We start from the raw sequence: 26,892 nt of genomic DNA on the forward strand, positions 1-26,892 counted from the left end.
CTCCATATTATGTGTTATGATATTCACATGTACATTTATGCATCTAGAGGTTAAATGCACATCCTACAACAAGGCTGACAGCAAAATAAGAAAATGGTTATTTTCTTTTTAAGATGATGATGATGATGATGATGATCACTCAACACCTTCTGTCCATCTTTAATTTGTAAACAACCTTCACTGGTAGTCCATTAAATTTATAATTAATTAACATTAGATGTATATCTTGTGTTTGTCTTTAAGTTGAGCCTCCACTGCTTCCTCTTGTCTATTTGTGATCTAGTCCCAGTCCCAGGGCTCCATCACTCTAAAGATAATTCCTGCCATTAAGGAAGAGGACCGAATGAAGGAGAGCAAGGTGAGATGAAGCAGGACTGACTGTGCATGCTCTTACTATTTACACTAAGTATTCTGAATGTGAGGGAAAACAATAGACCACAGTTGAGTTGAAGTCTTTCTCGTGTTATTCCAGATCTTTTTTTTTTTACATAGGAAGCTGATTATAAAAACTAGTAGTTTAATTTCTGATCATTTCCATGTTCCTGCAAGGAAAACAAGACAGACTAACAGCTTCATCCCTGTTTATTTACATTAATAAATATCTACACAATGCGCCTTTTGTTTTCCACAATTCTCACCAAGCCAATACATTTGCTTCCAGGTGTATATGAGAGCCTTGTTTGACTACATCCCACTGGAGGACAAGGCCACGCCCTGCCAAGAGGCGGGACTTCCCTTCAAACGGGGAGACATCCTGCAGGTCGTGACCCAGGACGACCACACGTGGTGGCAGGCCAAACGAGTGGGAGACAGCAACCTGCGTGCCGGACTCATCCCCTCCAAACAGTTCCAGGAGAGGTGAGGTCAAGTCGACTTAAATGAACCTCCCTGTGGTGTTGACTAATCAGCACCACGACTGACCGATTCACCCACACGCCGCCGATATTTATGTCATCCAGCCATTTGTAATCCTTTAAATCCAAATTCATGTGTTCCACTTTGAGGGGTCAACTATGATTAGATGGAGCATCAAAGCAGTGTGGAAAAAAAACTACATCAAAACACAGCCTTGAACAGGCGCACGCTGATACCGTAAGTGTCATAATCCGTTAGTAAGATGATCTCAGCTGGCTGGGAGATCCCTGCCAAACACTGCAGCGTCTGTTGGATTAATAACCACAGCTTGAACACAGAGACAGACACAGGTCAGAGGAGTAACCGAGCTCTGCGAAGCTGAAATTAAGCTTTTTTTTTTATAGGTTGAATTAAGGTTTACTATGAAATATCACAGAGCTGCTGCCAGTGTTGGTTCCTGCATCACTCTGATGATGAATGAGGAAGATATCTTTAAATGCATCAGCATGACTAAACAATTACTTATTATTGTCATGGATGGATTCCTGAATGTGCCTATTAGACAGGGGTTAGAGAAACACACACCAACAACAAAACAATCACAGAGACACAAAGCTATCACAAAGAGACATAAGACATCTGTCTTTCATTGTTTAAATCCTGTCTGACATTTCCTCCTTACCTTTCGCTCACTGTTTATTTCTGTCCTGATGATTCTCCTCCTTCCTCCGTCCTCTCTGGCTCTTTCTGCACATTCCTCCAGGCGACTGGCGTACAGGATGAAAGTGGGCACGCTCCCGAATCCAAAATCCCCTAAAAAGCCTGTCTGTAAGTTTCTACTTCCCAGGAATTCCTCAGCATCCTTTCATAATTACAGATACCTGCAGCATCTCTCACCATCGGCTCTACTTTCTCCACTAATGCACTCAGTCACCGTCATTATAGGACAATAAATCCTCCACTGGATAAATGCAGCAATGTTTTCATTGACATTTATTGACCTTTTTTTGCTGGTAATTGGCATTCTCACAGGCATTAGTATTCATTGTCCGTTCACTCCATGCTGCCGTGGAGACATGTTTATAAAAGGGATGACAAAGATGGAGGGGCACAGAGACGGAGGGAGGGATCACAAACATGCATTAATCTCTCTCATGTTTGGTCCATCTGGTCAGTGAGTGGGCTGAGAGTTCAGTTTATATAGACTCAACAGCTGCCCCCTGAGAAACAAAGCCTCACCAATACATTGCGCTTCTCACTTTCCCGGCGTGTAAACAGCCAGGTGAGCAGGAAATGTGAGCGGTGGCTCTTCGTGGTGCATAAGCTGCAGGCGATCCGATTAGTCCTGAGCCACGGGGCGACAACAAGAGCTTAGCAACATGGCAGCTAGCCCTGGTACGCCACGCAACAGCGAGCCTGCGGGGACTCTTCTGTCTCGGCCTCCCTCCACGCTCCTCCAGCTCTCTGCTCAATTCCCAGAAATCCAGCCAGGGCCTTGAAATGTGGGTCTCCCCCCTGTCTCATCAGTGACGTCATTCTGGTGACTGCAGAGTCTATAAATCCTCGTGCCTAGCTTTCACAAAATTTCAGAATTTCTTCTGTCATTCACACAAAAGAACTTGTCCTGTACCTACTGTGATGATAACGTGTCACACTTTGTTCTTCCTTGTTGCACACGGTGTCAGATGACCAAGGATGTGATAAAGGTGGGTACATGTGCAGCCACAAACAAGATTCACACAGAGAAACATCCACACACAAAATACACAGAAGAAACATGTTCATGGGGGTCTCAGTGTGTGTGTGTGTGTGTGTGTGTGTGTGTGTGTGTGTGTGTGTGTGTGTGTGTGTCTGTGTGTGTCTGTCTGTCTGTCTGTCTGTCTGTCTGTGTATGCGTGTGATCTTGCATGTGTGCCAGTGGGGTGTCTGCATTTGGGATTTTTTACTGCTTCCAGCTTAATTCCTCCCGTCCTGCTGTTGGTGCAAGACCAGAATAGAGATTCTTTGTGTAGCTGTGTGAGTGTGTTGTATGTATGTGTGTGAGAGTGTTGTTTGTATGTGTGTGAGTGTGTTGTATGTATGTGTGTGAGTGTGTTGTTTGTATGTGTGTGAGTGTGTGTGTTGTACCTGGTGATGCGCAGGCAGAACATCATCCCTGGGGACTTCCATCCAACCAAGCAGAGGTTGTTAAAGATAACAATAGCTCCTTTTTTCTTCTGCGTCATCCTCAGTTCTGGTTTTCATCCTCATCTTCCTCTGCTGTATCTTTAGACATCGTTTTAATGTTTTATTCTGTCTCTGTGCTTTAAGAGATTTTTTTTTCCCATCCGAAAACAGACAAATGTTTTCTAAAATCAATACATATCGTCACATTCTTCTTTTGTTTTGGAATTAAGGATTTGAAGGTTTGTGTATGTGAGGCAGTTTCTGTCTCAGCTGTGCAACAATGGGGAGGTCAGGTTTGTTTACATGTGTGTGGGTCAGAGACTTGGCTCACAGCTGGCTCCCTTCCAGATGGAGAGCCTCCTCTCCTCTCCGCTCCTCTCCGCTCCTCTCCTCTCCTCTCCTCTCCGCTCCTCTCCTCTCCTCTCCTCTCCTCTCCTCTCCTCTCCTCTCCTCTCCTCTCCTCTCCCCTCTCTCCTCTCCTCTCCTCTTTCATCAAGCCTTCGTTAGTGGCTGTTGCTTCCAGCAGCGTTCCTTCATTATCTCTTGGCTGCCTCCCGCTGTCTGCCTGCCTGCTGCCTGCCGGCCCCGCCTGCCCTCTCCAGCGCCCACAGCCCACCCGCCCCGCTCTTTAACTCTTCCACCTCCCCTACTCCTTAACTCTTCCAGGTCTCTTACCCTGTGCTTACCCCCTCTTTTCCCTGCTTGCCTCCCTACAGAGGACTGTGACTGTGAGGGCTATTTCAATGGACAGTACATAGGTGAGAGCGTGAACATCTTTCTCCGCCTCCTTCTCCCTGTCTGCTCTTTGCCTGTTGCAGCCTGGCTACGCGCTGCTTCCTGGTTGCCTTGGGCTGGGGGTCAAACTGATTGCTTGTAGGATTGACCCGTCTGGTACCGGGGTTGAGGGATAAGAGAAAGGGTGAAGGATTCAAAGGGTAAAGAGATGGGATCAAAAACAATGCCAGAGGACGGAAATCAGAGTGATGGAAGATGATTCACTGTTTCTCTGTGCCAAGCGGGGGAAAGGAAGACGTGCAGATGTAGGAAAAACAAACCTTTACGGTGTTTGCACAAAACATGAAAGAAAAAAAACGAAGTAGAAAAAACAGTGTAGGAAGTATCGTCTCACACTTCTGCAGGTGCCAGTAACAGATCTGCCTCTTCAGAGACTCCTCTGCGCAATTAGACTTAACAGATCAGTGCTGAGGTAATGTGTCAGACATTTATGCACAGAGGCAAAATAAACTCAGACTGTGTTACATGTAAAATAATAATGATGATGATTTGGTTAGAAGAGTCTGTAATTTTGTAATTATTTATTAAGAAGTTTCCTGAAAAGAAGGATGTCATTTGTTACCAAGGGGCAGTAAATTAGTACACTTTGTACAATAAATCCCAAATAACAGGTCAGCTGAACATGAAAAAATTTGAAAAATCAATTTGTAATTTACTACCAAATTACTTCTTTCAGGGAAGCATGGACCTGTATAATGAAACATTACCACAAGGATGGTAAAATGTTGGTATTTCTTGCATTTAAATAGGAAGTTAGGCATTTTATGTCGCAATAACAGGCTTTGCTGAATTCATATTGGGGTGGAGGGAATACATTAGTCCCCTTAATCCTCAACCCCTCTCCAGCCTTCCACTGACCTCCCCTCCTTCCCCCCTCTTCAGCCCAACCTGATCCCCCTTGTTCTCCCCCACATCCTGCGAGCTGCTGGAATGACGATGAGTTCAAGGAGTGATGTAAACACAGCTGAAAGCTTTTTTTTTTAAAAAAAACAATATTTGTGCTTTCTATCTCGCACTCTGCTTGGAGCTGTAAAACCCTCCTCCTTTACCATCCCCCCCACCCAGCAGTGTTTGGACCCCCCTCAACCTGCCTCCCTCCCGTCCTGCTTCTAACTAACGGCCCCTGCTGCTGTGGCCAGTGCACTGCTTCCCCCCGCCTTCCCCGAAACACCCCCTCCTCCCCCCTCATGAGGGCCCCGCTGCGTTGTTGGACGCATTGCACACTCAACCAGGCACGTTTGCTGCTTGTTCACCCTGTGATGGAGGTGTGAGGCTGGGTTGTGTGATGCTCTAACGCCAGTTATAGTCTCTCCTAAGTGTAAAGCAGTGGCGCCCTCCTGTGGCCAGGTGTTTTCCTGGGAATTTTATTCAGGTACAGTGCCCGGCTCATTCATGCAGGTACACACCACTGACAGGGGGGGACACAGACAGGCCTGGTCATGGGAGACCCTCCTTTGCAGTCACTCTCTGCCATTGACGTGGCGTCTCCCAGGGCCAGGGTGTCCTGTCTGTCCTGTAGCCTCGTTCAAAGCAGCATGCCTTGTTTGGAACGTAATGTTGGAAAATTATGTCTGACTTGGGTCACTGAAATCTGTTTTGAACTGCTGAAAGAATTATTATCACCTTGAAAATGAACACAAAGTATATTTTGTTTAAAAAGGCTTTAAGTGTTTACAGTCATTTGCATGTGATGCAATGTTTAGTTGAAGCATGACGTCTAATTGGCTCCAACCTCAGCTAATATCTCTCACGATCGAGTATTTACACTTCAAATAAGAGCGATCCATTTTCATCCATGTGCACTGTTTACAAAGGTTTTTAATGCATGATTGTCAATGGGTTGGTCTTGACTTTTTATAAAAACCATGTTTGCTCACTGCACTAATAACTTTTTTTAAAAATGCATCATATCTGCATCATGGCAGTGAGGTAGCATACTCCTGTGTTATGTAATCTTGTGTAAATGATTTCAGCATCTGACCAAGACCTTTTTTTTCTGTTCCTTCTTCCCTCGTATCTGTGGCCTCGCTGTAGCTGGTTTACGGAGGAGTTTCCGGCTGAGTCGTAAGGACAGGCAAGGATCATCAGGAGAGGGCTCTGATCCCGGAGACTCCGACTTCCTGACATATGAGGAGGTGACCCGTTACCAGCAGAGGCCCAATGAGAGGCCTCGCCTGGTGGTTCTGATCGGTAAGACTGAGCCACTGAAAAGAGGCAAATGTTCTCCTGTGATGATAGTGACATCTAGTGGATTAAAGCATGTGTGACATCAAACTGATGATCCATTAATAGCAGCTTTACTAACATGATGATATGAAATTAACTATATTTATTTTTCTCCTTTAAACACACAACCGGTTCCCATAGGTTCCCTTGGAGCACGAATCAATGAACTCAAACAGAGGGTGATTGCTGAAAACCCACATCGTTATGCAGTAGCTGTACCACGTGAGTCGCTCTGCCTGTCAATTAACCGTCATTATTATAAGCTGTTTAATCACATACACCTAAATTCCTCTGTCACATTCCCACAGACACCACCAGGCCCAAGAAACCTCATGAGAAAGAAGGGGTGGAATACCACTTTGTCACAAAACAGCAATTTGACGCAGATGCTTTGAACAACAAGTACGTTAACACTGATTCATGTAGATTTTGTGTAAGTGCATGATTTGTTTCCTGCTGAAGCTCAGAGGTTTCCTGCTCCTCCTCAGGTTCATAGAGCACGGGGAATACAAGGAGAACCAGTACGGCACCAGTATAGAGGCGATCCGCTCTGTACAGGCCAAGAATAAGATGTGTATAGTGGATGTGCAGCCTGAGGTAGGAGTCATGTTACAACCTCTGACCCCCGCTTTCTTCATATACATCCAAATGTGTCACACACATCATAAAATGTCAGAGATGCAGATCCTGCAGGCAGTCACATCAGATCTGATCAGTATGTGAGAATCTGATGTATCGCTGTTGGCTTTGTCCTGTCATGTTTGTTTTCTGATTTCTGTTCTTCTCATTTCTCCACTGTTTGTAAATGTGTCACCACTCCAGGCCCTGAAGAGGCTGCGGACAGCAGAGTTCAAGCCATATGTAATATTTGTCAAACCTCGTGTTCCTGAGAGCAGAAGACGCCGCAGTGCTGCCACCTCGCCAGGAGGGGGAGAGCATGGCCGTGTTACAGTGAGTCCTGTTTTCTCAAATCAGTAATAGACATGTCCCAGTTCAAGGCTTTTCTGAATGTGGCCGAGGGGCAAACACATCTTCTGCAGCTCCTCAGACTCTGTAATCTATTGTGCACCAGAAGATACTGTACACTGTTTAATGGAGCAGTCTGATGATTCTTGCCAACTCGTTAAGTTTGGAAATATGCAACCACTACATAATGATGAGGAATTTGTGTTCAGGTTGTCACTGGTAAATACACACAGCTGGTAGTTTATTAGGTACACCAATGCAGTCTAATACAACAGTCCTGCAATAAATCCTCCTTCATCAAGTTTAAAATGTTCAGTTTGTGTTTGAGATGCTGATTCAACCCGATGGTCATTTTTGAGGATGCAGTTTGTGGTTCTGTTGAACTGTTTTACATTATACAGAGAGGTGTTTGGTATGTAGCCTACCTTTACTGGGGTGGATGCAATACAGTTTGTCAAAAACTCCACATTATAACCTTCATGAAGGAGGAATTATTGCAGGATTGTGTTAGATGGCATTAGTTTTAGCGCGATGTACCTCATTAACTGACAACAGTTTATTACACCAACTGGAAACAGTGTAAATATTTGATTCATCTGATAATCAGGTACGATTTGTCACAGTTTGTTGGCATGGACACATTTCCCCAATTTTGCAACAGGCAAGCTGTGATTTTCAGCTTGAGATAATTTCCCCACGTTTATCTAATCAAAACAAACACTTTTCCTGAACCACATGCATGAACATGAGACTCTCAAATTTATCTGTAATTTGCAAGTGATAATTTGTGACAGCAGCTGGTTGTTTAGTTAGACTGCCTCATTTGTGGAGGAGGGACATGTTCAGTCTTTAGTTTGTCCAAATGTGAGCCCTAAGAAGGACCAAGTCCTGCAGGGTCTGCCTTCAGGACCTCCATGGGACTGACCCTCATGAGACATGTGTTTCTCTATATTTAAATCCCTTCATTTTATTTTTTTTGCGACAGGACGAGGACCTGCAGGAGATGCGTCAGTCTGCCATTCAGATTGATCAGCAGTATGGACACCTGGTGGACCGGGTCCTGATCAAGGAGGACTCGGCCAGTGCCTGTGCAGAACTGCGAGGTATTTTGGAAAGGCTGGAGCGAGAATCCTTCTGGGTGCCTCTCAGCTGGGTGCGGACCTAAACCTACCTACCCCTACACACATGCATCTTCCAGAGCAACTTCACAGCCCACCCACTCAAATCCTGCACCAGTCCTCTCTTCTTCCCCTCAAAGACATGCTGGACTCCCTCCTTCCGACTGAGAGGGCTGATCAGACAGCCGCAACTGCAGCACCTAAGGGAGAGGATGATGTCAGAGAAGACCCTCATCGTCTGGGGTGCTGCCACAGATGGACGGCTCAGTTTATGGTCCATAAAATGAGTCTTACTGTCACTTCCTCAATGACAGCTCCTTTCTCATAACATATCTTTTCAGGTTTGCTTTGAATTGAATTCACATCAAGGACAGGGAAGAGAAGAAAGTTTGTAGTTTAACAAGTGTTTTATTCCTCACACTGTCACTCTCTCGAGCTGCATTGTGCACTGGAGTGTGTCAGGTCGGGGATCCCACTCACAGGATTGCTCAGTCAGTCAGCTTTATTGTGACTCCTGTTGGAGTACCTTTAGTAGCATGTTTTTTAGTTGTAATCAAGTCAATGCCAACTGCAGAATGCTTCCTTGTTAATTCTTACTGCTCATGCATCCTGTACAGTATAAGAACCAATCCAACATTCAACAGGAGTCATTAAGATATGAATTTAAGGGAATGCTGTTCAAAACCAATGTGTTCTTTTAGCTAAACCATTAATATACTTTCAACACATGGACAGAAACAAAACAAAGATCCAAACAGAATGTGAGAATTTTATTTTCTACAGGACTGTTTGTTTTTAGGAAACGCATGACAACTGGTTATTTAATCTCAGATGTAAATACTGTAAATGTTACTCCTCGTGTGCCAACGAAAGATCTCGTTGCACTTCAATGCAACCTGTTTACCTTCAGTCCCGTGTGTTAAACAATGCTGTGCACAGTCTGTGTGGATGGATGTCACAGTGTATGTACACATACACCAACATGTAATGCTACTTTTATGTACAAGAATGAGTTTTGTACAGTTTCCGTGCACATCTGTTTTTTTTTTTTTTTTTAGAAGAAGAAGAAGAAGAAGGTACTAGATGTTTTCTTCGAGAATCAGGGTTTTGTGTCGTCAAACTGGAGACGTGATAAACAGATTTCAAATTAGTATTAGATGACAAATCTGCAAACTATTTTGATAACTGGTTAATTGTTTATATGTTATTAATGGTTCTGGTTACAACTTCTACATTATAATAAGGAGTTCTTTCTTTGTCTTTGCAATCGTAAACTGAAAGTTTTGGAGTGTTAGACAAAACATCTCTCACTATTTTCTGACATTCTACATCAAAGATTAATGAAGAAACTATTTGAACAATAAATAACTGTTAGTTGCAGCCCTATGTCTAATTAAAGGTCTGACTCTGAGATAATATAAATGTGATGCCATCTAGCATTAACAGTGGCAAAAGACCTTTTAGGTTACAGGATAGGCTTAAATTTACCACATATACTCATTAAAGAGTTCTTGGTCATAATTGTACCTTTTCTCTCCACTGATCTGAAAAGATCTCTTCCTTGAGAGACTGAAAAAAGACATGACAGATTCAAGAGTGGATTCTGACGAAGGCCTGAGAGTCATAAGATCATCTGTCTATCAAAAGAGGGGATTTTATACTGAAAAGACTTACTTTTGCTTTGGAAGAAAATCACAATTTTTCTATCCCAGACTGCTCAAGCTGACACCAGCTGAACTTAATCATTTTTACAAAGAGCTAGGATTGTGGATATTTGTCCTATATCAAAATCACTTTATGAAGGGATCTTTCATGACAAGCGTGGAGGGGAATAATGAGAGTACAGCGACCAGAGCTCCGTCCTTGGTGCGTGATTATTATTTTATGATAGACTAGGAAAAATGTGAACCTAAAGCAAGTGATCTATACAGGTTGACCAGATTTTGGATGAACTATCACTCCTACATTGGCATCTGATTGAAAGTGTGTGTGTGGTGAAAATTAAGCAGCTTCCAGGTCCCTTCTGTTCTTTGTTTAAAACATGCAATGTCTTCTTGATCTTTTTATGTGCTCTATGAACCAAGAAACCCAGAATGTTGAGTTTGTAACGTGACATGTACAAAGTGCCATAATAAAGCTAGCTGAATCAAATTTGTGGTATTTCTTTAAAACAATCATTATTTTTAAAAAAATGAAACAAAGGCTATGTTTACTTCTTTTAAAAAAGGTGGGAGTTTGCTCTAACGTTTTGATGTGTGTGTTTACCTCTCAGCTGTTGTTGGCTCCTCTGCAGTTCATTTAAGTGCAGCTAAAACACCGCCAGGAGTCCTCGGCTTTGGTCCACAAAAGCACATCACATCTCTGTTCCATCAGCGTTGTTTTCCAGATGGTCTGCTCTGGGGAGAGATTGTTGTCACAGTGATGGATCAGTCGAAAGCAAATCTAAGTTCAGGAAAAGAATTTAAAAGAAAGCACTACAGAGGAACCTGAGAGATTTCTTCACTGTGGTGGTGGAAGAAACCTGTTGTCAGAGTGACTGAAGAGGTCAGATAGTATTTACGGTATTTATCAAATACCTCAAAACTGAATGTGAATACAGCTTGACAGTATTTTAGACATGACAACTGCAATCACCATGAACAGAGGGATTTCAAGAGATCAGTAATGTTGTTAAATACCCTCATACCATCACATTTTCATGTAATGTTGAATTATTACTGATACATCCACATGTAGGCAGCATTTTGGTGGTCGAGATGGAGCAAATTTAATCCCAATACTTTAGGAAAAGTTTTATGTTAAGTAATATATGTTATTTATAAGTGCTGTACAATTTTGAGGTACTTTTACTGAAGTGTTTTCATTATAAGCTACTTTATAAGCTACTTCTTCTCCACTACATTTCAGGAAGAAATGTTCCTCTGAAATGATCTGACAGCTACTTTTCAGATTTAGCTTATAAAACATGATGCAGTGCTTTAATTCTAAATTTAACAGTAGGGAATACATTTCCTAAGATTGACTGCCACACTGACATACTACAACATTATGTAATAATACATCCAATAATGCAATGTATTATTAATCATAGAACACTCTGAAAGGAGTGCCTCTGCACAATGAGCCCTTTTACTTTTAATACTTTAGCTGCATTTTGCTGAAAATAGTTTTGTACTTTTACTTGCAGGGATTTCATTTGTAATGTTGTATTTTTCAACAATGATATTTTTATTTAGCGTGGGAGTGACAGATCTGAAGGATCTGAATATCTCTGGGTTTTGAACAAAAGATATTTGATGATGTCACCTTGGGGTCTGGGAAAATATTTTTGACTGAGTGAATGATTATTTGATTGCGTAAAATGACAGCTTAATTTAAAAAAAAAGAAAAACACTGTAAGATGCAGCTCTTTATATATAATTCATAAGATAATTTTACATTTTACATATAGAATCTTAAACTGTTATGAGTAACGGCTGCTTTCTAATGAATGTAAAGTGCAATACTTCTTTCTTAAGCATAGATCAATGGAAAATAATCAACCACCTCATACTTGCACTTAAATACAGCACTTCAGTGTCTGTACTTGGGGCTTCATTGTGTTTTCCAGTCAATCACTGGAACATTCAAATCTGCATCTGCTGCATTTACAACAATGTCCCTGTGTTGAAAAACCTGTCAGTGATCACAACTGATTCCAGTCTTTTGTTTGGAGATTTACTTCTGCATCACAGATCCGTTTAAGTTGAATCTAAATGTAACAACAAAATTGCAAATTCAAAGCAAAACAGGAAGAAACATAATTAAAACTGTTCCCTGTGGAGTCCAAGAACTTTTCTTCTGTTTATGACTTTCCTGTGGTGAACACCTTTTTGGATTCTGCACTAATTCTTCATTGCCATCCCCATGTAAGTCTGTAATTGAAAAAAGATAGGAAGCCCATTATTCTGTCTGTGTACTGCAGGTTTTCGCTAAGTTTTGTGAGGGTTCATCATCAACTCATTCTCTCTCTCTCTCTACCTCTCTCTCCCTCATATGCAATTACCTCTGCGAGCATCCTGTGACTCCTGAGACTGCTGGCAGAGCCAATTAAACTGGGTAACAATCATTCTAATTAGAGAAGCTGCTCCGTTGAGAAAACAGAACTATGTTAGGGTGAAGGTGTGCTGAGGCTACACACATTCATTATGGACAGATAAACATGCTGTGATTCACTGGCTCAGTGGTTATTATGCAGGCCATATACTTATATCTGCCAAAGAGAAACCACCACACACAGGTGAAACAGGTTATAGACGCTGCCCAACGCCGTCAGCCCATTTCTCAAAACAATTATAACAGTTTAAATGCTGATAAAAGGATTCAATCTGCTTTTTCCCCAAATTAGACCACCAAGTCCCAGGAGTCAGGCAGCGCCGGCTTGGTGCTCAAAAAACTAAATAACTGCATTAATTAATCAATACATGTAATTACTTTTGAAAACTATATCAGAGCCTTAGGTTTTGTGAATTTGTTGCTAACTTTTGTTTATTCCACCTTAAAGAATTAGTTCAGAATACTTTGTGAATGACTTTTGTGAATTCTTTCTAAGATTAAGATGAAAAGATCATTATCAGTTTCATTTCACTGCTTCAAGCACAGAACCAGAGTCAGGATGTGCTTCTGTTTTAAGTGAAAACAACTCCACCTACGAACACCTCTCAAAACAACCTGCAGTTCTAACACCACTGTTTGTTTCACCTGCAACAGAAATGAGTCTGTGAGGCTGCAGCCTACTTAGGCACAGGAGCATTTCAACCTAATGCTAACATCATCAGGCTAATGGCATTTTCAGTTTTTCAGGTACTTGGTCATAAACCAAAGAACTGGAAAAGTTTGAACCAATAATGGAACTAAATGAAAAGTAAAGGGACTAGCAAAGTCAATTACAGTTCACCCTGAAGGGGGAGATGGACGTTTGGATCAAATTTCATTGCAATCCATTTAACAGCTGCAGAGGCATTTATTCAGAATCACTAGTGTGATGCTAAAGGAAAAAAAAAATTAGGGGATCCCCATCATTATTAGGGTTCATTGTCTGGGAAGAATGAATGATTGTGCAAAATTTCACTGTCACTATGGCTAAAAACACACCTGTGTGACTCATACATGAACAGAAATGGGCAGTTTTCTGCTAAAGCTACAACAGCTGTCTAATTGAATACAGTGAGGTATAGTTTGTTACATTTATGTCTGTACAGAGAGCAAAACCTTTACTCACCAACGGTATCTGGCAACACATGCCATAGCTGGATACACTGCACACATGTCCTGGGCAGATGGGTGCACTGGTGTTCGTCAATAAAAAAGCTCCAACTTGTGAATCCCCCTAAAATCACACAATTTCAATTTTACAATTCACACATTTAAACAAAATACACTGTGTCAATGAGACCTCTTTATAGTTGTTGGTTAGCATTTTTATTTCATTTTGGACAGAGCCAAGCTACGTAGCTGTTCCCCGCTGCCTCCAGTCGTTCAGCCATGAAAACTCACTGTCGGACAGAATGCAAATAAACACAAAATGTGTTCCTTTAATGTGTTTCTTTAAAGGCTCCAGGTAACTGTGAGCCTGTGTGTGTGATACACAGCTGTGGAACAGCCTCTTTGCTCAATAAAAATCAAAGGTTTGGAAATGAATCAATCCATTCATCTTTTTATATGTCAAATCTACAACTACAATTATGTTTCTAATGAGCCATTTCGCTAAGAGGCTGGACTAATGCAGAACAAGTGTGTGTCAGCTCAGAAGGACAGACTACTTAACCTAGATTTTAGATGATTCATATTCTTAACCAGCAGAAAATTTGTACTTATCGTCCTTGTGCACCACAGAGAAGCTTTATAAAGTTAAACAAAGCCGTTAGTTTGTTCAAATGACTGAACTGAATTTCCTCAAGGACAAGGCAGGTGAAGACAAACACACAGAAACAGTCAAAGCACAGTGGAAACAGGGGCTTGCAATTAGCCTTCAACGTAATGATAAATGATACTTTCTAATATTCTAAGTTGTGGGTTTGGATTCTCTGTTTGCTGAAAATTAAGCTTTTTAGAAGATTATTTTTTAATGTTGTAAACCCAATTAACTGAGGGCAAAAATTAGAAAGCACATAAATTTAATGTTCAATAGAGAGAGTGAGGTGGAGGTGGTGCGTGTTTTGAGCCATGGAGAGTAGATAAATAGGAAAAAGAGATGAACATAAACCTTGTCCGAGGCGAGCCTCTGAACTCATTTGGGCCTTGGAGGCAGCTTTAATGATGATGATATATTGAGCTATAATTAAATGTGAATTTAAATTATGGGTATACAGTGTTTGGCACAGTAGCACCTCTGTATGAGCCAGACTGGTTGTAACTCAGGTTTAAGGCTCTAGCTGAACATATATATGAAATTCAGAGAGGAGCTGTCACACTGGAGATGAATGAGATGACCTTTAGAATACAGAGGGAGAACTTCTTGCTCAGTTTCCTGTTTGAATTGTGGGGTTAAAATGCAAATCAGTGAGAAAAAGTGTTTGTTACTGTAAGTTCAGAGATAACCTTTCACAAAGAGCAAATTAGAGAAAGCTGACCTCTATAAATTATCACAGGAACCGATGAGGCGATTCTGTTAATGTCTATGAACGGTGTGCTTTGCTCGTATCTTTGCTGTATTTTAAATCTAATTATCTAAATGATTGTCTGACATTTAAACATTTTCTAAAGCACAAAAAGGTCTTCTCTTACCTGTTATGTTGTTTATCTCTGTGTGGATGTTTGATTTGTTGAGAGCACGTTGATATTTTGTCTTAAGTCGAGCCGTCATCCATCTGCTTCCTTTGTGTGTTTGCTCTCTTCGTTCTGAAGCTAATGATGACAGGTGTTGTCAGTGAGTTAATTAGTCAGCTGCAGAGTGACACGGTGGTCCAGGGATTCACTGTTTGTGTTTACCTTTGAAGAAAAACTGCTGCCAGGTGTTGCGATTATATTAAAAAGTTTTGAACCTGCATATCTTTTGAAAAACCATTTGGAGCCATTACATGGTCTAACACAGAGTCAGACAATAAACCCACATGTGCCTCCACCTGAGAAGCTCCTCACAGCCTCATAGGTCACATCCTGACACTGTCACGTACTGTAGGCAGGGGCTTCAACTTCCTAAGATGTGACAGTAAGGCATTTATATCCAAAATATGGCCAAAAGTATGTGGACATCAACATACTGTTGTGAACTTTTAATCTGGAATTAGACAAAATCTTCATCTCAATATTCATCCTTGATATAATCATCATGTCAAACCTAATTTTGGATACTAGCTGTGACTGACATTTTTTTCTTGTTCTGGCTATTTAATGTATTTACAGTCATGGATATTACCTCTCCATAAGATTTTCCAATATAAGACTACACAAAATGTTGAATGAGAATGAAAGTGTGAAGGTCTGTTTTGTAGAGGTTGTTCAAGCTGGTGCATGCTACATGGTATGTGTCATGCTGGTGTCTGTACCTCTGTAGACACAGTGCAACACAAAGACATAACCTCATTCTTACAGCACAGGTACTCCGTAGAGACTAGATGATCTGATTCAATTTTGGAACATCTTGCTGCATAGACTTGGAAACTGATCTCTCATAGAAATGTATGGTTTCTTGTAAGCTTTTGTGGGCTGAGCAAACTAGTATCTGTAACATTCATCCAGCTGTGCTTCAAGTAAAAACCTCACAGACCAACTCCTGTCTTCAGCTTTGATTGGAAGTGTGTTTGTTTTGCTGCGGAGCAGAGACAGTTTGGGATTAATTTAACCGATGCTCTTGTGGCTGAATGGGAGCAAATCCCTGCAGAAGAGTGGAGGCTGTTTTAGCAGCAGATCAAAGCCCACGATTTTAGAATGAAATGTCAAGCAATCACATGTGGGTAAATAACTGAGTGTCTAGATACTTTTGGTCATATAACATAATCAAACTAGGACATACGCAACTGAGGTGCTGGATGTATCATGGGTGAATATTGGAATCTTAGTCCATCAAACTACATTACTTTTTCCACCAAACTGAACCTTTCATGGCATGAAAATAAATGTTTATGTGGCCACTTCATAAAGAGGTAGAGATGAGACATTGGCCACTAGATGGCACAAGTAGAACACTACAGCGTCCATTGTGGGACGGACATCTATTTTTGGCAGGAGATGGTGTTCAAGATGATTTCACCCTAGAATTGTTTCCTGATGATAATGCTAACATCCTAATCCTGATTGCTCTCACTGTCTTGTCACATACGATTTTGTTTACTTACTTATACTATGAGATATGAGGTGAAATAAAAAGCGGGTAAATACATATTTCTCACGAGTGATACTGATAAAGGCCACATGTTATTGAGTCAGACCTCAACATCTGGCCATGATAACACACAGCAATGGTCTGTTTCTCCACTATGAAGCCATCTAATCTAATCTGTGCTGCCTCTTAGGTACTATACAGCATTAAGGCCACACAGTAATCTCCCCAGATGACTTTTTTCATAATGTATCTTGTACTGAGTAGATTTCTCAGTGATGGATGAGCCAGAGAACAAATGATTGCAATCGAGGAAGCTCTTCTCGAAAGGTTTCCCTCACATCCCCAGTTTCATTGCTTTGGCCCAGATCTCCCCCCGCAGGTAGTGTTATCTATCACAGTTTGGCACAATATATTTTTCTGAGGAGCACACACACATACAATAATACACACCCAGACACGAACACACATGCACACAATCATTTCCCAACCTCCCCCAGCATTATGACAGTGATTGCTTCTTTTATTATTCATTTGTCAATTCTAATTTAATTCAAAATGTAAAAGTCACATAGTTTTTTTTTTATTTGCATATGCAGCTCTACAACCTGTTGCATCAGTAGATAAAAGACATGAGGATTTTGGTGTTCTCTTATTGAGGTTTTGATTTAAAAACCATCAATATTTTCATTCACATTCTTACTCGTGTTATTTCAGAGAAACGAAATTATCCTTTCAGCTCAGAGACATTTCTGTCCCACAGATCTTTTGATCAGTTAAATTATACATCAGATTGTTTTCCATCAGTTTCCATGTATATATAATAATGTGACAGACACATTCTTTCTTATTAATGTTTGGTATTTCTAGCTATGCCAGCAGATCTAGGGATATCAGTGTCAGTGTTTAGACTGAAATATCTCAACATCTATTGAATGGATTACCATGAAGTTTGGTACACACATGCATGTTGGCTTTAGGATGGATAGTAATAACATAAATTTACCTTAACCTTTCCTCTAACACCATCATAAGGTCAAAGTTTTAATTAGTTTTACCACTGAATACCTTCAAAACCAATGACATTCAAATCAGCCTCAGCTCTGCTTTGTTCTTTGTGTTTATTACAAATGTTAAAAGCTAAAACACTACTACTAAACATTAACATTATGAGACCACCATTGTGCAGAACTGCAGTCATACAGGCTGGCTGGAGACTCTAAAGGTGCTTCAAGTCAGCGAGTAGTTACCACAACATTATTATTCTGTTATGCTGCGTGGTCCAGCCCTGCAACCTTGGCTCCCTGCTACCTCCTATACCACCAATCCCCAGGCTACTGCTGTGATCTAAACACATAGCCAAAAGGAGCAGGATGTTGCTCAATATAGAGGAAATAGTAAACAATGTGACATGCAACGTTAAATGTTGTTTATTGGCCCAGACCGGATAATCCAACTTTGAGACTGATGTTGGTCCAAGACTGTTTCTCCTCATTGATCTCTTCATTGATCTGTCTGTTCTCTGCTGATGAAACGGTGTGCCATCTAGTAAAATCATGTATCAGTTCCTGTATCCTTTCCATTGCTGTGGCTTCTTACCACCACACAGCAAACTGCAGCAGTATGTGAGGAAGTGGAAGTGTCATCGACTCAGACGGCAGTGACAGTTCACTCTCCTTGCCACTGCTGTTGACCTTGGTGTTGTGTTTACATGGGCTTCGCTGTCTAAAAGCTCCTTATGTCTTGTTCTCAGCATTGACTGTAATTAAACTGGGACCTAATTAGGGATGCAACTGTAATGAAATGGTCAATTAACAGACCTGTCTTCTAGAAATTACGTGTTCATATACTTATGTTTTAGAACTGCATTTATTTATTAACAGCAAAGTCACCAGGAGTTAGTTGGCCTGGATGGCAGGTGTATGACTGTCACTAGTGTCGGGATGTTTGAGTGTTTTCCCTTGGTACAACGGGTATAGACCTCTAAATGTATTTCAAGTTTTCTAGTATTTGGCCCCATACACCAAGACCATAAGAGTGGGGGGCACACGAGACGATCTGCTGGTATCAAGCAGAAAACAATTTGCATTTGAAAATATTAAGTAGCAGGCTAGATAAAGCTGATATCTTGTGAAATCAAGATGTGTTTTCACTTAACTTATTGTGATAACTGTGTAGATGATACATGTATATTTTTACAGCAAGAGATACAATAAAACTCTACTACTTTGTATGCATGTTGTATCATAACAGTAGCAGAAATAAAATTAATGCAAATTAATTATTATTATTGCAGAGATTATTGTAATTATTCACACTAACAGGCTGTGAAGGTTGTGTAATGTCACTAAACTACAGTAGTGCAACTCCATAATCCAGAGGCAGCAGGAATAAGGAGTAATATCCACAGGATAATAGGCTAACAAGCACTGAGTCTACTGGCAGACTGTGGTACATGAATTGATCCGAGGGAACACTGAAGCCCCAGTCAGTCTCTTTCTTCTGTATGCCGAAGTCACATTCTTCGGCATACAGATTGCAGTTCAACATGTACAGGAAGTGTCAAGGGCAGCGAGTCTGTACACGAACCGGTGTCAGCATCTGCTGAGTCGAGGCAAGTTTGTACGGCTTTGTAGTACTGAACAGTGTCAGCAGCGAGTGAGGGTCCCGAGGGGAAAACATGAATCAGTCAGTCACCAGCTGCACTGTTGAGGACTAGACCTTGTCACACAGTACTCAAGTTTTTATCCTTACTTAGGGTCGTAAAAACTTTTCATTTATGTGGCTGGCAGTTATATGAATGAGTAGATGGAGGAAGGTAAAAGCTATAAACTTGATTCATATCAGACTCTAAAAAACACCAGGAGAAACTATTTGGTTGTTCATTTTAGGCCAGTGCTAACCATTACGCCAGAGACCAGGGTTTCCATCAAGGGCCACAATCTCATCTGTGGTTAGGTTTAGGAAACAAGGTAAAGGTTAAGACTGTGAACGTTTTCTGAATTAAAACAGGCAAAAATACTACTAAAGTGTGTTCTACAAAGTTGACATTAATTCTTACAAGTCTGTATGAGGAGTCACATTGAGACGGGTGATTTTAAATCCATCACCTCAAATGCCAGAAGTTTATAATTTCTTAATCTGACCAACCACGTTTTATAAAACATACTTGTAAGCCAAGTTAAAATCAGAATCTGAAGGTAGGCTTCCACTGTGCACATGAACACGACCAGATACACACTGCTTTATAACTCAGGTTTCAAAGTCTTCCTCTAAACCTCTTTAATGGAATTTGAACAGGCCTGTAGCTCATCAAGCCATGACGATTTGCGAGGCATGTGGGATGTTACCACCTTGTTTCAGTAATTATCACGGCACACACAGACTCCCTGATACGTCTGCAAAACTGTCCTGAAGAATCTCAGCAATGTTGATACATGACTTGTGAAGAGAGCTCTGCTGAATGCCACTGATTTCCTGGGGGCTCGTTAGGAGCTCATGAAAAGAGCACCCTGATGAGTCTGTGGCTTGTTATTAAATTAGTGATCGACCCTCTAAAGCAATAAACACAGTCAACAGGTAATTAAATATGATTCTGCCCCAGGTAATAGCCAGTGAGTGTGTATGCAAAATAAATTATTTGATGCTCCGTTACATGGGCCAACTGAGTATTTTTAGGGCTCCTGTTACACTAATGTGGAGAAGAACAAACATAACTGTAAACTATTTTCAAGTGAAGTCTAGTAAATAGAATCTTCCAGTGCTATCAAAGATCATAGTCAGTCAGATTAAGTCAACAGCTCATCCCCGAATCCTGTGTCTGTTTTTGAGTTAAAAATTCAATTGTGTTCCCAATGTTGCTTTGGTGAGAAACAATTCGCAAAGATATTAAAAACAGATCTCAAGGTTAAATGCATTGTCTCCGGACGTGGCCTGACTGAGGTGTAAGCCTCCAGAGATCAGGTTGAAGATCCCCACTGTGAGACTGTACTGAGGACGGAGGTTTAAATGGAGAACTCACTGCTCCCGCTTTGTCAGTGACTGGCACAAATGTTGAAAAAAAGAAAATGAAACCCTGTCTTCAATCTTTTCTCCTTGTTATGTTCTGTACTTTCTTCATTCAGCTCTCTGTTGGATTCTTACTGTCGGTGTATGTCTGTCTCTTTGTTCAAACACCAGTTGTCTCTCATTTTGTCTTTAATCTGCTCACTCTGCACTAACTGCCTTTGTCTAACATGAGTGCAAGCGTGAGGTGTCTGATTAACTGTGAATGCTGAGAAGATTAAATTAAGGTGGTTTTAAATCCAGCTCAATCTTCTGTTTTGTTTTTTTTTACTGATGAACACACTGTCTGTATTTATGGGGGAAATGACTGAAACAACTTCTAACTGTGAAAGGACTGAGGTGTAAGCCTTCTTGAAAAATCCATAATTTGGCAACTGATCATCCAAAATGGTATAGAATATTAAATATCAGATAAATATATTTTCAGGGGTGATCCAAATATTATACACAACTGGTTTGGTGAAGACTGAATGAAATATGCAAAATGAAAAAAATAAAAATGGCCAAAAATCATTTCAAGCAGAATCTAATGAATCTTGACTTCAAGGGGAATCAAGAAGAAATTATTTGCTTCTTTGCCTCACTGCAGATGTCTTCCTTGGCCCATGGTCAAACTTTCCAACGTATTTCATTTAAATCAATTACTGTCTCACTCTCCCAACAAGTTGCAGTAAAGCAACCAGGACGTGATCCGTACACTGCCAGCAGTCTATGTTGGTTGGAGCGACTGGCCAAGCTGGGTGCACTGCTGCTGGGACACCTGGACATAGGTTTTATCACTTAATGTAAATTTATTTTCTATGGCAAGCACAGGGTAGCAAAGTGAGGTAAGAAGGGATTTTTGGCTGTGCCTTCTTCAGGGGTTTAGCTTCAGTCTTACCACCTCTTCAGCTTTATCACACAGCCACAGAACAACTTGTGAAAATGTGAGACAAGGAGCAGATAAACCCCTCTCTCCTTTAGAAGGACACACTGAAATATCTCACCAAAAGAGCTATCAGAAGCCCAAATTGGAGTTTTAACTATTGTGTCAACAGACAGAATTGATGCTTTTTAGAAAAGAAGTGGAGTGATACAGTTTGTAAGCTGTTGAGCTGAAGTGCTTCTTCTGTGCTAATGAACCTATCAAGCCATCTCCAGGAGGAGCAAAATTAGAAAACACAGATGAGACCTACTGCATTAACGGCATTAACTAAAAGGTTAAAAAGACTAATGCTAGATGACTGTTCCACACTGAACGAGGCAGAGCTATCTTTGTATTTCACTCTACTGTATCAACACAGAAACTGGAAAAATAGAATTACAAGAACAGACTTACTGGACGATGAAATGAGCACACACCCAGCTCTGTTTTTGGCACAACATCCTTCTCTTCTTGCTCTTGCATACAGAACTGATTCATGCAGCACTTAAATGCACTGAAGTATTTGATCTTATTGTTTCTACAATGCTCTTTTAAGTACTTCTGCAATCTCTACTTGGTGTGAGTTTCCACTCTAGCAAGGCAATCAGTATGTTTACAATGAGTTGCTGATGCACTATGGTTGACCTGCAGGCAATTTCCGATACCTAAATATCTGTTAAATGAACTGAAACTGAACTGACATTGAACCCCAGCTCGCAGCAGCTCTCTGATAAGAGTCTCTGGCAATGTGTGGAATATTAACACAAGTAAACCAAATCCAGGCTCCTTTTACACAATAGTTAATGAAAAAATGCTGCTATGCTCTGAAGTTAAACTAAACTGAAAGTCCCTGTGAGGACAATCCACCCTCAGTCCATGGTGCATCCATTCCATTCTTGCTTCTATTTTTAGGGCAATCCTCAAGTTGAATGTCATCTTTTTCCTTTAAAGCATTCTTTCATTCATGACTGATATGATTTGCACATGTCTGAGCTGGAGGAGAAAGCATTATTAAACTGAATTAATGAAACAATTGTGTCGCCAGAGAAAAGGCAGTTTCTAGCACTAACTGCAACCACTGCTGGAGTTTCTTATAAGTAGCTACGCTTAATAAAACCTGACCAGCACACTAAATCAGGTTTCGAGCAGATTTTTCCGCTGCTGTGGCGTGGCTCTTCTATTATCTAAGCTGTTGTCATCATTTGAGGCTGTCTAGGGGAACACTTCAGCTGATATTAAGATTGCGTTGCAGGGATGTCAGAGGGAAATTGCACCTTACTAAAGCCACTCTACGTTTGATGCAGCGTTGCTTGCTGTTCTCTAGTTTTTTCTGCAGGAGCTGTCAGGCTTCAGGCTTCTTCAGAGCTGTGGTGACTCATTTCCCACTCCCACTTATAAATGCTAAGAACGTCCTTGAGTCAGTTCAGAGGTCACCACCTATCGACTGAGGATGACTGCAACCTTACAGCCATACTGCATCAGCACACTATGATGACTTCATTTTATAGAAAAGATCAAAATATTTCGCCTTTAGTAAGATTGACCCAAGGGTGGCACTTTGGTGCAGTGGTCAGCACTGTTGCCTCACAGCAAGAAGGTTCTGGGTTTGAATATCGGGCCTTTCTTTAGGGGGTCTGCATGTTCCCCCTATGTCTGCGTGGGTTCCCACACGAGGTTGATTGTGAATGTGAGTATGTGTGATTGTTTGTCTCCATATGTCTTGATATGTCTGCCCTGTGATAGATTGTACCAAACCCTTGCCCAATGTCAGCTGGGATTGGCTCCAGCCCCCTCTAACCCAACCCCCACGAGCCGGTTTGGATAAGCTGTATAGAAAATGGATGGATGGATGGAAGATTTACACAAGTCAGCGCTGACCTTGAATGCATTATGTTCAGACCACAAACCAAAGATGTAGTCATGGATCTAAATTCTAAAGCAGCTACAATCAATAATTTAATATTAGATCATATCAGATCAATAGATTACTGCTCCTAAGCAAAAGGGGTCACTCACATCAATGAATGTGCTGAGAATCTGACTCTGCAGTTCTCCAGAGCTCTTCAGCAACTTTCAATTCATTGCTTTGGTTATCTGGCCGAAAACTTTACTGCTTGGTTCACCCTCATCACTCTCACTCTCTTACTCTGTAGTTTTACAAGGTAAGCCAATAGCTGGTGAACATAGTGAAGCATGTATCAGCTAAACTGCCAGATACCTCCCTCGGGAGCTGGAATAGACCAAAACAAAGCTAAGAGGGAGGGAACATTGAACCTACATTTGCCTGGTGGCCAGATACATGACTCCAAATGAATGATAATGTTGCTCAGTGTCTGCATCATGTGTGCTGTCCCCAATGCGCCAAAAAACTCCCATATTACTTTATTTATTCTTTCTTTAACTACATTAAGATAATTGCTAAATGAGCCTACCAGCAGGACCTACTTGCAAACTTAGTGAACTTTAACTGTGTCTTTCCTTAGTCCTCACTAAGAACAAGAAAGTGGATCACATCAGTTTGTCAGAGAAGTTATTTTTGAAATTATACTGCTGGTTAAGGCCAACATACATTTCTTTTCTTTTTTTTTATTATTTTTTGGGGCTTTTTATGCCTTTATTAGATTGGACAGTGAGAGAGGTCAGCCACCAAGGCTCCTCCTGGCCAACATACATTTCTGACCTGTCTGCTATGTTATAAACCTTCAAGACCTCTCAAAAAACGTAAACATGAAGAGACGTGTTTATGCACCAAATATCTGCAACGATCCTGTTTTATTCCTTTAGCTCAGTATCTTCTTTTAGTATCTTTATTTTTTTCTCCTTTTAAATCCTAATTATATATTGTTTTAGCCATGCTTGCTGATTCTAGGCAGGGTACACATTGTTAGTCTGTTGGTCAGTCCTTCACTTTGAGTAAATATCTTTATTCTTCTTCCCCTCAGAATAAACTGTAAGAACTTTGATTTAGATGAAGATGTGGACGTGGTGAATCTTATACCTGCTACACATCAGCATTGCCATTGTGAGAATATTTGCATGGAGGTGTTAGCAATCAGCTCAAAACATGCCTGCTTTTACCTTTAGACTCTCTTTGCATATCACCTTGTGTTTTTTATATCATGTCTTTCATGTGAGCGACCTGAATTGCCTTCTCGTTGAAATGTGCTAAACAAGTCAATCTGCTGTGCTTAGTCTTGCCACAACAGGACGCCACGGCTGCAAAACAACTTTTTTATTTAATTGTTTCACATTAAAAACACACACTGTATGCTGCATCACAAAATGAGAAAATGCTGTTCTGCAATAACAATTGAAGCCAAAGTAGAGAGAAGAAACAGCCAGTGCTGCTGCCGCTATGGGAAGCGAGACACGTTCGTCCCACACCCCTGCAGGTTGGCTGAGGATTGTGTTTGTCTGAAGCCACAACATGAGATAGTACACAGAGACAGCAGGTCGAGCCACAGATGGGAAATCATGATTCAAACAGTCTCACAAATCACTTGAATTCATTCCTATCTGTAATGTACATTACCATGATGACAGAGACCATGCTAGATCATGGACTAGAAATAGAAAACTCAGATAACACTATATCATCCAAATGGTCTCACACAAGCTTTTGGTGTAAAGCCATATATATGCTGACTGTTGTTTCTGAGGACACTGAAGCTTCAGCTAAACCTGCACTGAAAGGGTTGCCTGAAGTTCTTAGCAAAGTGTGTCCGTCATTTTTAGCAAGACATTCAACTACCCCAAAATGCTACTGCCTGTTGATAACATTCTCACCTACTGAGAGCTGCAGATTCAGTAACATTATGAAGAAATGTGACAGATATGTATTCATTTCTGGACCATGAGTCGATGTTTTACCAAAGTTCTTTTAAATTAGATTTGCTTCAGGCATATCTGCATGGTACCCGTTTTCATGAGAAAAAACACGTATATTTACACCATAACACAGCAGACCCTGTATCCTAACATAAACAAAAGAGTTTCCTCGCTGAACCCTTCTCATGGTGCTTTTTCATCATTTTTATAATGAAAAAATGGTTTAAAATATTTTGTTTGGTGGAGGACAAAATGATGCCATCCTTGATAAAATGATAATAGCTGTTCAAAGTATTACCCTGACATTATCTTAATGAAATAATGGGTTAACAACACCATGGGTATGTTAATTTACTGCAGAGTTTTGTACAAGGCTTGTTGTCTGGCAGGCAAATAAATTCTGATTCTGCTTCACTTCGCAGAGCGCTGTGGTGAGGTGCAGTGGCCAGATGCCAGTCAGTTATTCACATAAATTAACAGTAAGAGTATGACATCCATTTAAAGATGTCTGTAGAGAACAGCTTAGCACCCGGGAGTCACGCAGCAAACATGCCTTCAGTAAACTGATTAAACTGAAACTGACAGTTGAAAAAAAAAAAAAAATGCAAAATGCAGGCTGCAAAATTTTCTGATTTCACTCTGTTTTCAGTAAACAAAGCAAAAATGTTCAGGCGTTTTTTTTTTGTTTTTTTTCCCACAGTAATGCTCATACCTAACCAATCCCTTCGACCCCATGATAATTAACTAAGAAATGATAAACCGCTCATTAGAATAGATTTTCAAAGGTCACATCTGAACTATGATTTTAAACAACCATATGTTCAATCTGTACATTCGAAGTTCGATATCTCACCTGGGCCCTCGTTACAGGCCTGTCCTGCAGATAGAGAGACAAATGGCACACATGTACAGTAAAGCAACACTGCAGTCCAGCATATGCATCAGCAAAGAGAGCAAGATAGATCGACGCATGCAGTTTGGACAGTTCAAAACCAATTTTGTACAGTTCATTTGGCAGTGAGCGACATATGAATGTGTTTGTTACATAGATATGCTGCACAGGGATCAGCCCCCTTTTTAGGTAGTTCCACCATCGAGTCTCTGATTTTCTGTCTGTGTGTATGTGGAGATTCAGGCCCCACTGCAGGTCTGGCACAGTGAAGGCCGCCCTCCTACTACAGTACAATGCAGGGTGACAGAGAGGGCCGATAAGTCCAGCCGACAGCTCCTTAATCCCCATTAGTGCCTCGGACAGGGTGGTGTGACAGAGCACAGTGCTGTTCTAAGACCAAGCCCTGTTCTTGTCCTTGTCTCCTCCCTACCCCTGTTAAGTTTCTGCCCTAATGGAGGATGTAGCCCCACCCAGTGCAGGCAGCCGCTGGATTTGTGTGGCTCTGAGGGGAAGGGGGAGGGCCTCAGCAGGCTATCTCCTCCAGGGTGCCCAGCGTTGTCTGCAGGGGGACTGTCACAGTGTGGCTGATAGACTCTGAGTGGTTTGCCACCGGGTCACAGGAACTCTGGGAAAAAAGATTTAAAGAGTTTTAGTGCTTGCCACACCTAAGTACTCTTAGCCTTGGTGACTTCTTTGGCTGTCAAGCCAGCCACTAACATGCAAAGTAGCACTAAACAAACACATAGTAACATAGTGACAGCCTCAAACACATAGAGGC

The 26,892-nt window shown here is 41.1% G+C and overlaps 2 protein-coding genes and 1 long non-coding RNA gene across 11 annotated transcripts in view; 1 reads left to right on the forward strand and 2 right to left on the reverse strand.

Moving 5' to 3' along the window:
• mpp3a (MAGUK p55 scaffold protein 3a) overlaps positions 1–8,180 on the forward strand; it is a 28,491-nt gene extending 20,311 nt beyond the window's left edge. For 2 of the 4 annotated variants that reach the window (XM_071468948.1, XM_071468956.1), the window contains 12 exons: positions 284–358; positions 662–858; positions 1,619–1,683; positions 2,541–2,561; positions 3,738–3,779; positions 5,123–5,188; positions 5,851–6,006; positions 6,184–6,264; positions 6,351–6,444; positions 6,531–6,639; positions 6,865–6,993; positions 7,994–8,180. In XM_071468948.1, the coding sequence (XP_071325049.1) occupies positions 284–358; positions 662–858; positions 1,619–1,683; positions 2,541–2,561; positions 3,738–3,779; positions 5,123–5,188; positions 5,851–6,006; positions 6,184–6,264; positions 6,351–6,444; positions 6,531–6,639; positions 6,865–6,993; positions 7,994–8,173 (1,215 nt within the window). In that variant the 3' untranslated portion in view covers positions 8,174–8,180. The remainder of the gene's footprint in view (positions 1–283; positions 359–661; positions 859–1,618; positions 1,684–2,540; positions 2,562–3,737; positions 3,780–5,122; positions 5,189–5,850; positions 6,007–6,183; positions 6,265–6,350; positions 6,445–6,530; positions 6,640–6,864; positions 6,994–7,993) is intronic. The other 2 variants (XM_071468966.1, XM_071468976.1) reach the window with 2 other exon arrangements.
• LOC139612869 (uncharacterized) lies at positions 5,883–15,249 on the reverse strand. Of its 4 annotated transcripts, XR_011686656.1 has the most exons (5): positions 15,096–15,249; positions 14,892–15,011; positions 13,387–13,494; positions 10,392–10,522; positions 5,883–6,020 (listed from the first exon to the last, which is right to left on the reverse strand). It is a non-coding gene; the product is annotated as an uncharacterized lncRNA (long non-coding RNA). The 4 variants fall into 4 exon arrangements; XR_011686655.1 differs by lacking the exon at positions 15,096–15,249 and having other exon boundaries at positions 14,892–15,067; XR_011686657.1 differs by lacking the exons at positions 5,883–6,020; positions 15,096–15,249 and adding an exon at positions 8,193–8,326 and having other exon boundaries at positions 14,892–15,069.
• Positions 15,250–24,611: 9,362 nt separating this feature from the next.
• asic2 (acid-sensing (proton-gated) ion channel 2) overlaps positions 24,612–26,892 on the reverse strand; it is a 320,498-nt gene continuing 318,217 nt past the window's right edge. For all 3 annotated transcript variants that reach the window (XM_071469031.1, XM_071469038.1, XM_071469022.1), the window contains one exon: positions 24,612–26,739. In XM_071469031.1, coding sequence (XP_071325132.1) covers positions 26,638–26,739 — 102 coding nt within the window. In that variant the 3' untranslated portion in view covers positions 24,612–26,637. The remainder of the gene's footprint in view (positions 26,740–26,892) is intronic.

Source organism: Trachinotus anak, unplaced genomic scaffold (assembly GCF_046630095.1).
Source record: "Trachinotus anak isolate AG129_WGS33_773 ecotype Australia unplaced genomic scaffold, CSIRO_AGI_Tana_v1 ptg000003l, whole genome shotgun sequence".
Taxonomy (NCBI): domain Eukaryota; kingdom Metazoa; phylum Chordata; class Actinopteri; order Carangiformes; family Carangidae; genus Trachinotus; species Trachinotus anak.